Here is a 16,415-nt window from a genome sequence, read left to right on the forward strand (position 1 = left end):
CAAATATTGACTGCTTTTACTCGTGCAATGGTTAAAAACTATGACTCCCTCGGTGATCCCCGTAGCGTTCTATTTTCCCTCGGCTTCGCCTCGGGAAAATAGAACGCTCCGGGGATCACCTCGGGAGTCATAGTTTTAACCATAGCACTCGAAGCAGTCAATATTTGTATAATATAAGAACTTATATATAACTAGTATATATATCTCTTTTGCCTTTAACCACACTATGGACGCGCTAAAAGTCACGTGCTGGTATAAGATACACGTTGGACGGGCTGCCCCCATGCCAGAACCCGCGTATGTACGCGCGGCCGATTAAGTTATTTTAATTCTATATCTATGCTCGTCCTTCGCTCGTCCCCAGGGGCGGTATTCACGAAGCTTAACTTCCCCGGCGCCTTGCTTTAACCAAAGGCGCTGGGATGGGCAAACGTATCATTCACGCACATTGGTTTAATAATGCGCAGTCCCATCATGCATTACACGCACACTGCACCGTTCTATGCACTGTATACATGACGTACTTCCTGAACAAGAATCTGTGCTGGAATTAGCACATCCAAGCGGTCCTGGATAGACTGGCCGCTGGGGCCAAGCGAACCCTCGTCCATTCATTTGATAGACTGGGCCCCTGTCTTTATCCGTTATTATTTATTTATTTATTTATTTATTCCCTTTATTTACCCAGGGTGAACCAAATCAGTAAAAAAAACTGGTTTCCATTCGGGCCCTGCGAACAAACTAACATGTTGAAAGTAAACAAAAAATCACATGATAAAATTACGATATAAAAATAACGTAAAATATTTAAGAATGTTACGGAAAATCAAAAGCAATGTAAACAAAAACAAAAAGAGTAAAAAAATAATACAAGAGTAGATATTATACCGTCACAGTAAGAGGAGGTTAATAAAAACAAAATACTCGTCCCTACATAGATATTCAGGAACTTAAATAGAATTAGATTTATATGAATGTACAATAATAACCGGCTGGAAAAACTGCTAAGAAGTACAAAAAAAGCGACTCACAATATGTACAGAGTAATAATAATAACAATAATAATTAGAGATTTATAAAGCGCACATATCTGCCTAAAATGGCACCCAAGGCACACAGAGTATAAATTAAGCGATTAAGAATTATAAAAGCTCAGTTTTAAAAACAGAGAGGATCTCAATTTTCCTCAGACTTACTGGCAGATCGTTCCACATTTTAGCCCCAGAAAAGGCAAAGCTTGAGCACAAGCTTTCTGTCTTTGCCATGGGAACTCTCAGAGTAAGGTTGTCATTTTGTCGAGTGGAACAGCTGTTGGTGAAATGACTGAATAGTTATGCCATGTACTCTGGGCATAGATGCTGAATGCATTTATACACGGTAATGTTTTTTCATGAAACATATCAGTAGAGGAAGTTCGGTAGGGGCAACCATGGAGAAAGGAAGAGAAGGAGCTCCAACAAATGGACTTCAAAAGTCGAACCCGTGGTACCGCGGTCGTTTAACGACACCTCGTAATCACTCATATACCTTACACAAACAATGGGCGACCTGGCGTGTGTGAATTTGCGCGTGCGCACTTGGTTCTTTGCCCAACTATGGCGTCGTATGTCGTATGGATACAACAGAGGAAAAACTACTTTTTTGAGACGCGATAACATTTTTGGACGCTACTATGTACACCTTAACGATTAACACAATTGAATACCAACCACCCTCGTGTGCCTATACCCAAATTTTGATCCACCGCCAGTGACCGGAAAGTCACAAAAAATATAAAATTATGCCATGATGTTTCAGTGAAACACCACAAACGGTAAATGAAAACGTGTTTATTATTCACAATTCTTGCTATACTAGCCATACGCTCTGCAATGGTTGAGAAGTGTTCATTGAATGCGTTAGCAATGTCAATGGGACCGACCATCCATATGTTCACCATCTATTACGATAGAGTTGGGAACTGGCTTTTTTTGTTGGGAAGGATTCCCTTAATTGTTTTCCAAAAAGCAGAGGAATTGCCCTTGTTAGACTCAATTGCAGAAATATAGTAGTTACTTTTCTCAGAACGGATTTTGGAATTCAGCATGTTACGTAACTTCTTCAGACTTCTAACTGTCTCAGTCATCTGATGAACAAGACCGTCTCGCCATTTTGTGGATGCGGCCACGTTCACACATCAGATCATCATGGAGGAAGGAAGAGAAGGAGCTCCAACGACCCGCAAAACCGCAGAGTAACAAAATGATAAACTGACAATGCCCCTCTCTGGCCAGTGGAAAAAGATAGGAGACCTCCAGCTGGACGGCCGATTAACGAGCGGGATTAAATCTCTTTGTACAGAACGTGTGGTACCGCCAGTCTGCGCTCTTGCCTGCGTGTAAAGTTGAATCATTGGAGACAAGAATTGTGAATAATACACGTTTTCATTTACCGTTTGTGGTGTTTCACGGAAACATCATGGCATATTTTTACATTTTTTGTGACTTTCCGGTCACAAGCGGTGGTTCAAAATTTGGGTATTACCACACGAGGGTGGTAGGTATTCAACTGTGTTTTTCCATTTGGTGGGCACACGTGTACACAATTTTTATCAGGTCTCAAAAAAGTTTGTTTTCTGTTTAATATCCATACGACACCATAGTTGAGTGAAGAACCAAGTGCGCACGCGCAAACTCACATACGCCAGGTCGCCCATTGTCTGTATAAGGTATGTGGGTGATTACGAGGTGTCGTTAAACGGCCGCGGTACCGCAGGTTTGACTTTTGAAATCCCTTCGTTCAAGCTCCTTCCTTCCTCGATGGCTCAACCAAGGCAGTGAAGCATCACGAACACGTTTTTTTTTTCAGGAACATGTAAATTGACTATGTTCATGAACTTAGAGTGCCATAAAGACCAAGCAACATCAACGTTTTCACAATTAAGAACATGATACCATGGGGCCGCAGAAAGATCATCACCAAATGTGTGGTTTCTCAAATGGTCTAAACTTGATACAATCACCTTTCTGTTTGGGCTTATCCCACTCATGTATACCATAAATAAGATAATGATCACTTATAACAATAGGCAACACTCCACTTTCAGTTATTAATTCTGGTTGAGAGGTGAACAATAGATCAATTGCACTTTTGGTGGTGTGCGTAATAACCCGCGTAGGTTCTTGAATGAGTTGTGATAGTTGATAAAGGTTAAAACAAGTCAATAAGTTAAGAGAAGTATTAACATTTAAAACATCAATATTAAAATCACCAGAAATAAGCATTTCTTTAAATTCACTGGATGCTTTATCACGCATATTATTTAAGTTGTAAATAAATACTGCCTGGGTCGATGGGGGTCTACATACAGAGCAGACAAGTAGGGGCTTTCTGTGCTTGTGCTTTATCTCAACCCAAATGCATTCAATATCTTCTGTCTCCAAATCGGTACGCCGGGTATAAGATATATTGCTCCGAGTATACATATCCACCCACCGCCATGGTGGTTTCTATCGTTTCTGACAATTTCATAGCCTGGACGGTTTATTTCTTCATCCGAAACTGAACAGTCGCAAAAAGTTTCATTCAAACCAAGGATGTCAAAAGGAGCCTTAAGGTTCATACTTCATGCGAACGAGAATGCGAAGCGAGTTTGACGTCACACCCTCCTTTCGCAGCGATTATTCGCAAGGGAGTAGAGCAGAGGGCAACTGCTGCGAATTGTTCGTTGCGAATTTGTGACGTCAAGATTCGCTTTGCATTCGCATTCGCAGGAAGTATGAACCGGGCTTTAGTCATGATAATTTTTAGCTGGTCAAGTTTGTTCACTACGCTCAGTATATTTAAATTAATGAGCAATTGAAAAGGCTCTGGAAAGTTTGTTTGAAATTACACCGTCCGTGACAGTTACATTTATGTTCTCATTTCGGGGTTGAGCAGTTGTTGAACTATGCTCAGATACTGCTTCCATTCCAGTTGCTGCTGAGGGCTGTAGCGGCTTTTCAGCACGTCATCCAGTGGGTGGGCGTGGTGTATGGGGTGGGCGTGTTTTGGGCGTGCTGACAAGTCGCAGTATCACTTTCATTCTTTGTCCTGATGATTGGGCCTTTTTGAAAATCTTGGTTGCTCTTTTGGGCCATAGGACCTGCCTTGGAGAGGACTTCAGCATAACTGCGATTGTCAACGTGTTTGACTTTTGAGGACTCATCGCTGCTACGGAGGTGGTGGCTGATGTTTCTTGCGAAGCAAACAATACCATTTTGCTTAAGATTTACTCCTTCGGGTGCAAGATAAGAAGTTGTAATGTTGTTATTGCAGATGAAACCCCAACCAGATTGAGAAGAGTGTGCTAAGCCAATGTTTGCTGAGTTGACTTTTGTTCTTTGTTCGATGGTTTGCTTTCTCCGATGTATAATTGAGGAGATTGTCAATTTCGCCTTTGTAGTTTTCTCAATGTGTTGCCCTACACGACGTATTTTGGCGACCAAAGGTGTAGAATCGTCTGTGACGTTGTTGGTTCCAACGTGCAGTATGACGTCATTGGGGGTATACTTTTTAAGTAGGTCTTGCGATTTTCTTATGATGTCTTCCGCCTTTGCACCAGGGTAGGAACAGCACGTGACTTTCTTTTTCCTGCTTAGAAGGTGGTCCTTGATTTTCTTTATCATTGAATCACCAATCAGAAGAACGTCGTGATCAGATTTGGATTTGTACTTTAGATTGTGTTTTTCTCTGTATTGTTGAATTTGGTCCGCCGTGCTTAGTTCCTTGTTGATTATTTCATTGAAGTAGTGGGCGATCACTTCCTCGGCTGTTGGCTCTTGACAATCGGATCCAGCTTCATCAGACAAAGCGGTAAAACGATTTGACGTTTCAACGATAGGATTTGATGGTGGTGATCGGTCTACACAAATATCCCTTGAATCGGCTTTTTGTGGCTGTCTATTGTTGTTTACTGTTGCCCATGTCATTGAATGGTCGAAAGTCGTTGGTGATACCATTGCTATAGACTGTGTACGATGCTGCTTTTCGTTGCTAAGCACTTCAATGGCGGAGTGCAGGCTTGCTTTATCACTTTCTAATGTTTGTATCTGCAATTTTAGGTGCAAATTTTCAACAAACTGTGCTTTCATTGACATGACTTCACTTCTTAAGTCCTCGATTAAGAGTTTCAGCTCCATAGAGTCCGAGTGTGTATTTAACACCTGAGCGTCATTTGACGTTGAACTGGAGTAAGGTGTAGATTTTCCAATTTCATTGCCGTCTTTAACAATACTCTCCATGTTAGACAGTTTAAATTTAGATGATGATAGGCATGCCCTAGGAAACTTGTTACGTTCATCAATGATGTATTGGTAAAGTTCTATAATATCATCTACTGTAGCCTTGATCGATCGTCTCTATTTTAGAATAAACTTGTCAGTAGTACCCATACCTTGTGTACACGGTTGCTCGTCGCCATGTTGGGTTTTCTTGGTGTACTTTGCTTCAGCAAACTGAAACAGAATTCTCCGGGCTTCTTGTAGCTCGCCCAAGCTTATTTCACCTCTCATGTGTTGCTTCAACGAATCATGTTGGATAACTCCAATCTTTAGGAGGAGTAGGCTTAGATTATCAACAATATTGTCGAGAAAAGTCGGAGCCGTGCCCGGAGCACTCACAACCGTCACAGCCGCCATTTTTATTACATTTTTATTACATTATATTCACGAGCCTCGAAGAATGACGTCAGACGTTCAGGCTAATCATTTTGATAGCCTGAACGTCTGACGTCATTCTTCGAGGCTCGTGAATAACGCCAGAGACCGGGCTCAAAAAAATGCGAAACCGGCGTGTAGTTTGACCTCTGACCTCTGTCGTTTCACATATAGATACGCAGTCAAATTCCATTGCGGACTTGAGAGCAGTGGTTATTTGAGCATCTATGTCACTATACGTGCATTGTATCCAATGGGAATCACTGGATCTAGCGGCAAGGACCTGTCTTTATCCTTGCGGATAAAGACAGGGGCCTTGCGGATAAAGACAGGGGCCCAGTCTAATCATCTGCCTCCTTTGACCCCAGTGAGGGCGCTTTTTGACTCACGTGAGGGCGCTTTTTTAGAGTGTGACGTCACATGCAAGGGGTCTAAATTAACAGATATGTTTGTATACAGAGAGTAGAATTCCAGATGTGGCGGATCGTACACGATGCTATTCAAACCGTCAGTTTTGATTCGCCTAGCTCTTGTCTTGAAGTTTTTCAAACTGAAATTGAAATAACACAATAAATTATCAACAATTTGGAAAACATTCAAAAAACTACATGATAGGCACTACAGGGTCAACCAAGGTACTCATGTTGCAAGCTGTCCACGGAATACTTGACAAAACAAATCAATGTCTTTTTTTATACATTATGCTACTAACTCAGAGATGATCAGATTCAGCCATTACCACGCATTATATTCCATGAACAGCTACAAACATGAGTACCTTCAGTAAAACAGGCAAACTAGTCTTAGAAATGATTAATTTGTTTCATGTTTTTCAGATTTGTTTTTAATCATAAATCTCGGTCGACTTCTTTTTGAATCACCCTGCTATAGTTTCCTAGTTTTTCATCTACAACTAACAAAGAAATAACTTATCTCACTTTTCTTTGGATCGTTTCCTGTTTCCTACATGATTGCTCCCGGTAACTCTGAAGAAGTCATCTTTTCCGTATCGTGTTAATTTGAGTTTATTCTTTTGCATCCGGTCACTGAGATCATCGTCTTCACAGCACCATCCCCAGTACTTATTACTGAAGCCGTTAATCTTGAAGAACTGTAATCTGGTCAAACCTGACACTCCTCCAAATGATCTAAGGTAAGGTTTCCTGTGAAAGTAGTTCAGGGATTAAATAAGGGAATAAAAGGGTATATCGACGAGTTCTTAAACGGCCGTTTAAAACCGACAGGGTCGTTGCCGTGTGATAAAAGACCGAGCCGAAGGCGAGGGCCGTTATCGCACGTTAACGACCCTGCAAGGTTTGAAACGGACGTTTAAGAACGAGTCACTACTCTTTTATTCCCATTCATAAATGCCCTTTTGTTAAAAAAGGTTTTAAAAAAAATACAATAAGGACACTTTAACAATTGAAAATTCGAGGTTTGGAATATTTTTTTCAAAAGTTATGAATTTTGTTCCGCGTGATAATCTTGCGCGCTCGACACGCGGAAGCCAGCCGGTTATTAACAGCTCTAGCTGGTCATACGCCTCTCTTAATATTATGCATGAGGTACGTCATAAAGATAACCCAAAACGAATCGATGGGCACAGCCATTGCAAGTGAATGTGAACTTGTGCCCGTAGCCTCATTTTGGGTAAGAATTATGACGTCATGCATAAATATTAAGAGAGGCGTATTATCAACCGTTTAAACACCCCACGTGACGCGCTCTCCACCAGTAGGAGTAGCGAAACTGTCTGGGGTATTTATGAATAAACAATAAAAGATGCTATGTCAGATTTTTGGCCCCAAACATTAAAAATTAGATTTTGTTTTGAGTGAATGGTATTTCAAAGAGTATCACCCACTGTAACGAAAAAGTGCTGGGCGCCGCCGCTCGCCACTGCTGCGGTGTATTGTGCCTAATGTTGTGCACAATGACACAAGGAAATCATTTCACTTCTCTTTTTATCAATCCATGCGATTTTTCTGACATGGCTGCATGATATGACGATTTACTACATTCTTGATATTTGTTTTTAAAATTAAGCGCAGAGGAAAATCCTAAAACTCTGACAAAATCTCATTTTAGTGATTTTTTTTATAGAGCTTCCACGTCTTTTCCACCTAGGTCACCTAAGACAAGCACCGTTTTCAAGATGATTCGGTTTCTATTTAGTTGCAAATATTTGTGGTCAGTGATCTACAATGGTATATCATGATGTCCTGTTAAGGAAATTATGATAGCCGTTAAAGAAAACATTTAACTTCAATAAAGAGTGAAAAGAAACATGATTTCCTCATGCCTCTGTGCACAAAACTAAGCACATGTACACCTCAGCAATGGCACACGATGCTCAACACTGCGCGCCCGGTGCGCGCCTGAATTGGTGTATAAGGAGTTGTTTAGCCGAGGGCCTTGACTGGGCCTTACCATTTCATAGCTGGAGGGGTGTTGTGTTAAAAGAAATCATTGAACAGGTATAATTTTGGCATTTTATTTTTACTTTTTGACCAAAAAGTGTTGATGTTTTTTTTTCGGGCCTGGTTCTTGATAATTTACCTCGACTTCGTCTCGGTAAAGTTATCAAGAACCAGGCCTCGTTGGGATTAAACCACTAGTTGAAAACCCCTTCACCACACATTGACTCCTTTACTCAATGGTGCTGATTCGTAATGTCAAAAGTCAAGGGCCCAATTCAATGTAGCTTTTTAAGCAGAAAACATTGCTCAACAAATTTCTGCTTAGCAGAAGTGAGCAGAATACCAGTCACAAAATGTACATGTGTCATGGTAGTTTGGCTCGTAAGCTTATTCTGGTAAGCATAATTTTGTTGTGCTTAGCTACTTTTTGTGCTTAAGCAGCTTTATGAAATTGGGCCCTGGATTTATAATGCCCACTGCCTCAATGCCTCAGCTCCTTCATATATATCACTGACCTATTGTCCATCAAAGAAACTGTCAGAAATCTGCATTCCTGTTCCCAAACTTAAGTTGTTCGCATTGAGAAAAAAGAAAGACAAAACGTGCCGTTTCTATCGCAACACCAAAAGGTTATTTAGCAAATTTCAAAACTTTGCTTAAATCTCACCTTTTTTCGAAAGCCAACTGTACGGCGCTACATGAGCAACGACTGTTGGACTAGGCGCCTTAAAGATTTTTACGATTGATTGATTTAGTCTGTGCCTTTGTAAATAAAACCTTGCAAAATAGCGTAGCAGCCCACATCACAGTGCAGGAGCTGCGAAAAAGATAATAGTCTATTGTCTAATTCCTTACTTCATTACAGAACTATCGGATCGTCCAATGAAGTGTCGAGGCATATCCACACACCCATAGGGATTGAAGTCACTCTGAGGTATATGATCGACGTCATGCATGACGACACAGTCCCACTGGGTGAAGTTGAGTGACTCTAAGAAACCAACGTTGAATAACATTCCACGATTGAAGGGCTCAACACCTGCCTTAAAATACGTGAAAAGACGTGGGTTATTGCGTTATTCGTCTCTTTTAAAATTTTGGACTGAAATTCACTCTTTTCGATTGAAACTAGTGATCAAACCATTTTCAGTTATCCCTAGTAACAATCGATTAAGAGTGAATTTCAATCTAAAACTTTAAAAGAGAGTACCCCCCCCTAGATCCAGTATGCCCTAGATCCAGTATGTGGAGTCCTGCAATTGTTGTTCCTTTTTCTGTGAGAAATTCTCTGTGGGTACCACCTTAACAAAGAAGACCTTGTGGGGTAGCATTGCTTTAAAAGCTGTCGTGTGTGGATGGCTCACACACAACCTTATGGATCTTGTTCGTTGTCCCAAGAAATGGGATAGTCCAGCTTCATCCCGAGATAATTTAGACATTAACACATCCAACATCAGTATCCCCCTACTAATAAAATAAAACAGCCCAAAAAGAATAACGATGCCGAAATACAAAATCTTCCACAATTTTACATAATCTGACTTGGAGGGGGCGACTGCCCGAACGTGTGCCATGTAACTTATTCTTTGGTAAAGAGTTTAGGGAAGAATTTCATAAAGCTGCTTAAGCACAAAAATTGCTTGAAGAAAATAACTACGCTTACCAGAATAAGGTTACCAACCAAAACACCATCTCACATGTGCTTTCTGTCGCTGGTATCCTGCATATTTTTGCTCAGCACAATAATTTTAAGCAGTATTTTCTGCATTTTAAAACTAGCTCTATGAAAGAGGGCCTTGCAGATAAACTTGAGTGTATACTAGTTGCTGAAGGTGAGGTCAGTGACTAACATTCAGCTTACCTGGTTAACGATGTAAATAGCAAACTCATGGAGTTGTCTCATTAAGAACGGCACCATGTAATACAAAAACTGTAACAAGTGTACAGGACGGTCTCGATACGGAATCAGTATGGCAACCTGTGGAACAAAAAAAGGGAGATTAAAACACGACTGCCCTTTTAAAGCAAGGTCACGCGGGCAACATGCCAACATTTGCCTGCTAACCCGTGAAATGCGCTTGACGTGAGCACAGAAACCACCGTTTCCTCAAGCACCGATTCTTTGCTTACACAAAAGCAGAGCCATGAAATTGTGCGATTTTCTCGTCATTCTCTACGAGGAAACTTTACTGTCTTGGAGGTATTGAGTTAGAGCTAGTAGATTGCATGTTGGGCTGCCATAGTGTCACTTGGCAATCAGTTGATTGGCTCAAAGCTGCCGTGCCACGTAACCTTTATTTGAATTTGATAACAAGTTGTGGCGCGTTTTTAATTTTGAAAGACTAGCCTATAACATGTGGGGCTTTTGACCCCTGAAACCAACGCCACAAGCGGCTATACTGTCTGCCTAGTTTTATACGCCCATATGACATCTGTGATCGACAGATTGTGTAAATTCATGGTACCGCCTAACGGAATGTCCATCAACTTACATGGTGTTCCATAAGACGACAAATTAATGTGGGTTGCGTCGCGTCGTGCTTTTGGCTTCTGGTGTCCGTCCTGTCCAGCTGTCATTCGTCGCTTCGCGTCATCCGTCACTCAGCGGTTAAGTTTCTTAGTTAAGTGGCAGGCTTTGCCGCATCACAAATTGGTGTCAGCGGTGGGATTCGAACCTACGTCATTGAGATAACTGCTGTCTTAAACCGGCCATTTTTTAAGTTGGGACCTAAACATACCTTCCATATTGGCTTGCAAGTTGCTGGTCTCCAATGCCCACCGGGTAAGTACAAGTAATCACCACAACGAACCTCAGGCGCAGACAGACTCTCCATAATTGGGCGGCTGAGGGCGCTCTTCTCTGTTCTAGCAGTCTCAATGAGCTTCTGCATTTCATTGTTTCCTCTTGTGATGGTGTTCCTAATTTTATCAAGTTGATCACCAAAGATAAGTAGATCTGTCTCGTTTTGTGGTTTAGAGGACTTCAAATCTATTTCCCTTTTGTGAACTATACAATGAAACAACAGCAAAAACTAAATAAACACGGAGATGATGAAGAAAGTTAAACAGATGTTATATTTCATCGGGGGTTAATAATATTCATTTTGGTTTTTACACTGATGTGTGTGTTGGAGCTGCATGTATGCTCGGTACTTTACTAGAGTTCAGTGAAAAAAAAATCGAACTGCCCCTACCTACAGGGAAATCTCGGTGGTCTAGTTGGTAAGACACTGCTCTAGAATTGCATAAAGATCGTGGGTCGAACGCCACCCGAGTGATTTTTTCCCCTACAGAATTCGGGAATGTATAGAAAATACAGTGCTTAAACGCATCAGTGTGGGTAAACCGAAAATAAATATTGCTTTATTTTGTGATAATTGTATTATAAAAACGGTACATAAATGGCAGCGCTACTTGCTATATATGAACATCTCTAATTATACCCAAGTTCGTACGCCAAACTGATTACCTGTATGGCCACATTATTTCAATTTGTAAATATAATGCTAATGTAATGTGCAATTATGACAATATATCGCAGCATGGAAGTTCTGTCCTTCAACGGTTGGAAAATCTTGATAATATTACATTAGTTGAAAAAAGGGCGACCAACAAGTCTGTGGCTGCTCGACTACAAAGTCCATAATTATTAACATGCAATGGATTTCAACTTACCTAAATTTTTAATATCTTTTAATTTCGGGCAGACTGTTGTCAGTATTACTCGAGGAGTTTCAGTCACAGGTCCTGGTGTTGAAACCAAATGACCTGTAGAAAAGGTACAATAAAATAAAATGGTTTAAATACTGGTGGCTATCGCAGAGGCTTCTTTGGACACGATTATAAAAGACCTGATACTTGCTGAAATTTAATTAACATGTTTCCAATCATTCTTGTGCAGAGGGACATTGCTTGGTAGACCTTAGATTAGGATTTGAAACTTTGCATCATGGAGGAATACGATCTAGTTCAGGTTCGTGGTAACGCCATGCATTGATAATCTCTATTGGTTTCAACTCGACATTTCGATCAGGACTCCGCCATCAAGCAGCATTAGAGTCCAGCTTTCTCCAGAAGACGATCAGAGCATACTGATCCAAAACATTGAGTTAAAACCAACGGTTCGTTTCAGAAGCACCCCAACTTATTTGCAGATTTTCATTACATGGTGTTACCGCAAACCTATAACTATATACACAATAGACTGGAAGATATTGTTGGATGAAAGTGAACTAACGATTCATCTCTGCCATATGTTGATAATTTGTTTGCCTCATGAGAAACTCTTTGGAGATTAAGGTACTGGACACTATTGGTTACTTCTCAAAATAATTATTAGCATAAAAATGAAGAGCTGTTGATAATATAAAACATTGTGAAAAAGAGGTAATTTCCCACTCAAATATTAAAATACTTTAGACATAAAGACTTTTGTATGCATCTTCAAGCACACAAATTTGTTAAAGGAACACGTTGCCTTGGATCGGACGAGTTGATCAAAACAAAAGCGTTTGTAACCGTTTTTTATAAAATGCATATGGTTGGAAAGATGTTTTAAACGTAGAATACAATGATCCACACAAGTTTGCCTCGAAATTGCGTGGTTTTCCTTCTACTGTGCGAACTAACATGGTCAGCCATTTATGGGAGTCAAAATTTTGACCCCCATAAATGGCCGACGTGTTAGTCGACGAGGTAAAAGGAAAACCACGCAATTTCGAGGCATGTTTGTGTGGATCATTGTATTCTACTTTTACAACATCTTTCTACCCATATGCATTTTATAAAAAACGGTTACAAACGCTTTTCAAAGACCAACTCGACCGATCCAAGGCAACGTGTTCCTTTAAACAAGGGTGTTTTTTTCTTTCATCATCCTCTCGCAACTTCGATGACCTAAGTCCAAATTTTCACAGGTTTGTTATTTTATGCACATGGATACACCAAGTGAGAATACTGGTCTTTGAAAGTTACCAATAGTGTCCAGTGTCTTTAAAGATGGAAAGTCAGTGAAGGTCAGTTACAGTACAGACTGACGTTCCACTGGGTCTAGTGAACCACCTTGAGATCTCAAGATCCAATTGTAAGAAAGCGTAGCCTTGACTGATCATCTATGAGTGGGGAGTGAACAGATTTGACTTGTGCTAAAGAGTCACCCAAGCTGAGCCTAATTATGATGACGCATAACACCAAACACCAAGATTGCAAAGGTCGTGGCTTCGAATCCTACCCGAGTAAAATGCCTGTGTTTTCCCCCACAGAGCTCGGGTAAGTACTGAGTATACAGTGCTAATTATAACACACATCGGTAAATATATGGGTGAAACCAAAATGAATATGCTTTATACCTGATGCAAATTAAAAAACTATTAAGATTAACCCAGTTACACCCAAAACAATGTTATCATGATCGGAGCTTAGATTTAAAACATTAAGGCCTTGGGAAAAACAAATGTCTTTAAAAAAAATGTGTAGACCTTAAAAGGTAACCAATAGTTAACCAATTAATTGTAAAAATGTACATCATTTTATAGCAAGCAATCCAGACGTGTGCCTTTCAGTGACCATCAAAGCATGGGTCTATTTACTTCAATAGTAATAATTGGATGCTTAGATACTTAGGGACCATGGATAAACTATATGTCACGGGAACGACCGCGTCGCGACGCGTTCCTTCGCGTGACAAATTGAACAAAAGAAAATCTACGGAGGGGAACGCGTTCTTCTCAACCACTGGGTCTTGAGGAAGACCCACTGTATAACAAAGGAACAATGGTGAGGCCGAAAACCACTGTGTAGTTATAATCGGCTTATCTGGGTAGATATAAACCCAAGTTGTTTCCACTGCAATTTACGTAAACTGTCGTTTCAATGAACAACAACCAGAGATCCACGTAAATTATCATAACTGTGTCTCCGTCCTAGTTTATATTTTGACTAGTTTTTTTTTCAAGTTACAAAAAGATTAATCCTAGCCCTTTTCACGCAATAAGTCAAAACACAACCGCAGATTAAAAAATAAAAAATATTGCGTATTTGCGCGACCGCCATGCAAAATAATCCCCTAAAATACAACAGAATAAAACAAAATCAATAGGAAAAACATCTTACATTAAACAGTAAAACTATACCCTTTTTTGTACATCCGAGGTATCCAAAATGTTTCATTTTTGAACAATTAAGCCAACACGTTATGTAGTTTTTCTTAAACATGCTAAATATTCCAAAGGAACTGCTGAAAAATTCACCACGTTGTTGACATGCCCAAGGTACCAGCAACGGCGCCAATGTTGTACGCTGGTTAGTATTGCAATTTTCGGACACCAGATTCTCCCGAAAGTCTTAATGTCAAGGCGGTTGTAACTAATTTCGTAAACTGTTGCGCAATTTTTCCAACGGAGGGCGGCTCTCCCGCTATCATATTGTTTAGGAAAGCCCTCTACGGTTCAATGTTTCTTGCATTATAGTTCGTTGCACGCAAAGTAACAAGACTACTAGGCCGGTATATTGAAAACACTGTGTGTGAGTGTGTCGCTGGATATAGTGTTTGTGTACTACGATGTAATTTTGCGTTGTGTTTTGTGTGATTGCGAGCCGGTCAGCATGATTTCGCGGTACCTTTATGAACAAATCGTGTAAGTGTAATCATCTCTGTAAACACGGGTCCTAATGTAATAATACGATGTAGATACAAAATAAGTTGGCGATGATTTCAAATTTAAGAATAATACTCACCACTTCAACTTGTTATGGCAGTAGCATATTATTGTATTGGCTTTGGTAAACTCGAGGGTTGGCTGTACATGGACATCTCCAACCCATTGTCCGGTGTATACCTGAGCTAGATTGCAAACACTAATCCTTCACCCCTTTGTGGCTTACTTGCGAGCTGCCTTGTCCATGTAATCTGAACAACAAAAGGCACCAACAATATATAGAGTTCGATAATGAGGGACCTTAAAAATCAGTGAAGCGCTCAATCCATCTTGGGATGGGCGCGTGACAATTTTGGGATGGACTGCGGGCGGCCGCGTTCTTAGTTTACATGCTTAGGTTCTTTATTAGGTCCTCTATTGTTCATTTATATTTAAATTATTTTTGTACTTCTTCCAGTTTGATCTCTTTCAACACAAGAATCTAATAATGTTTCAGGTTATTCGTGTGAAGTTCTAAACATAGCAACACACGAAAAACTATCAACTGCGAATTCCAAACAAACGAATATGGAGCTGTTTTAACCCATCATAATGTATATACAATCCCTTTTATTCAATAAAACTAACATGTGAACTTTTCATTTCAAAAGGTGGAAGCGTTTCCTAGATATATATTAATGGCACTGGACACTTTTGGTAATTACTCAAAATAATTGTTAGCATAAAAACTTCATTATTCTCTTTAAACTTCGATGACCAATTGAGTTTATTTTTCACAGTTTTGTTATTTTAAGCAAATGTTGCGATGCAACAAACAACAATTGAGATACTGGTCTTTAACAATTACCAAACGTGTCTATGGTGCCTATATTAAACCTATGCTTTTTGGTCTAGACATGTAAATAACTCTTACCTGTGCGATTGGTGCTGGTATTGCCCTTGCTTGACGGTGCGTCAAACTGCCGGATAGTTTGGACAAATGGGTTGACACGAAACGTTGACATTTGTTCTAAATGGTCATAAGTAGATATAAACATAAACATCCATCCCGGCAGGCTGAACAGTATGACAACCCAAAGGTAACGTTTCAAAGAGTGAATCGCCATAGTCAACTAAAGAAACTCCAAAGTTGGATCGTGTCACACTGTTTGTTTGGTTCCCCCTGACGATGTTCGATGCGTGTAGCCCTCTAAACTGACATTTTGGGGCCTTGTCGAAATTCACCAGCCGTTCTTCTGCAGAAAGTATGCAGCCATTCCGGCAAGTCTGTGTTGTCAAGGAGTGCAGACAGTCTGCAGACAGAACAGTCATGTGCGGCCAAGCGCGGCACAGTTAATAAGGTGCACTGGGTTGGCACTATTGTTGGAGTGTCAATAGGGTAACGAACGTAGTCAATGTGGCCTTACATAGGCTGATGGATCCTGTGGTTGAAAAACTATGGCTAGCCATCAAGGCAAACCAAAACAAAATTTCAGAGGGAGCCGTTTCTCACAATGTTTTATACCATCAACCTCTTCCCGTTACTCGTTATTAAGTAAGGTTTTATGCTCGTAATTATTTTGAGTAATTACCAACAGTGTCCACTGCCTTTAAATGACTGGACACTAAGCCCAAATAATTGTTGTGACGTACTTGATAACGAGCAATCGAGAGCTAACTGTTGA

At 40.3% G+C, this 16,415-nt stretch overlaps 2 protein-coding genes across 3 annotated transcripts; both read right to left on the reverse strand.

The window, feature by feature from the left end:
- Positions 1–1,606: 1,606 nt before the first annotated feature.
- Positions 1,607–5,654, reverse strand: LOC139940654 (uncharacterized). Its single transcript, XM_071937005.1, has one exon. It carries the CDS (start codon positions 5,259–5,261, stop codon positions 3,981–3,983), a length of 1,281 nt encoding a protein of 426 aa, XP_071793106.1. The 5' UTR covers positions 5,262–5,654; the 3' UTR covers positions 1,607–3,980.
- A 103-nt stretch (positions 5,655–5,757) lies between these two features.
- LOC139940809 (beta-1,4-galactosyltransferase 6-like) lies at positions 5,758–16,014 on the reverse strand. Of its 2 annotated transcripts, none has more exons than XM_071937191.1 (7): positions 15,665–16,014; positions 11,771–11,863; positions 10,834–11,102; positions 9,957–10,073; positions 8,951–9,138; positions 6,614–6,838; positions 5,758–6,225 (listed from the first exon to the last, which is right to left on the reverse strand). In XM_071937191.1, the coding sequence occupies exons 1-7, from the start codon at positions 15,855–15,857 to the stop codon at positions 6,021–6,023; spliced, it is 1,290 nt and encodes a 429-aa protein (XP_071793292.1). In that variant the 5' UTR covers positions 15,858–16,014; the 3' UTR covers positions 5,758–6,020. The 2 variants fall into 2 exon arrangements, with proteins under 2 accessions (XP_071793292.1, XP_071793293.1); XM_071937192.1 differs by lacking the exon at positions 15,665–16,014 and adding an exon at positions 14,227–14,294.
- Positions 16,015–16,415: the final 401 nt, after the last annotated feature.

Source organism: Asterias amurensis, chromosome 8, assembly GCF_032118995.1.
Source record: "Asterias amurensis chromosome 8, ASM3211899v1".
Lineage (NCBI taxonomy): Eukaryota > Metazoa > Echinodermata > Asteroidea > Forcipulatida > Asteriidae > Asterias > Asterias amurensis.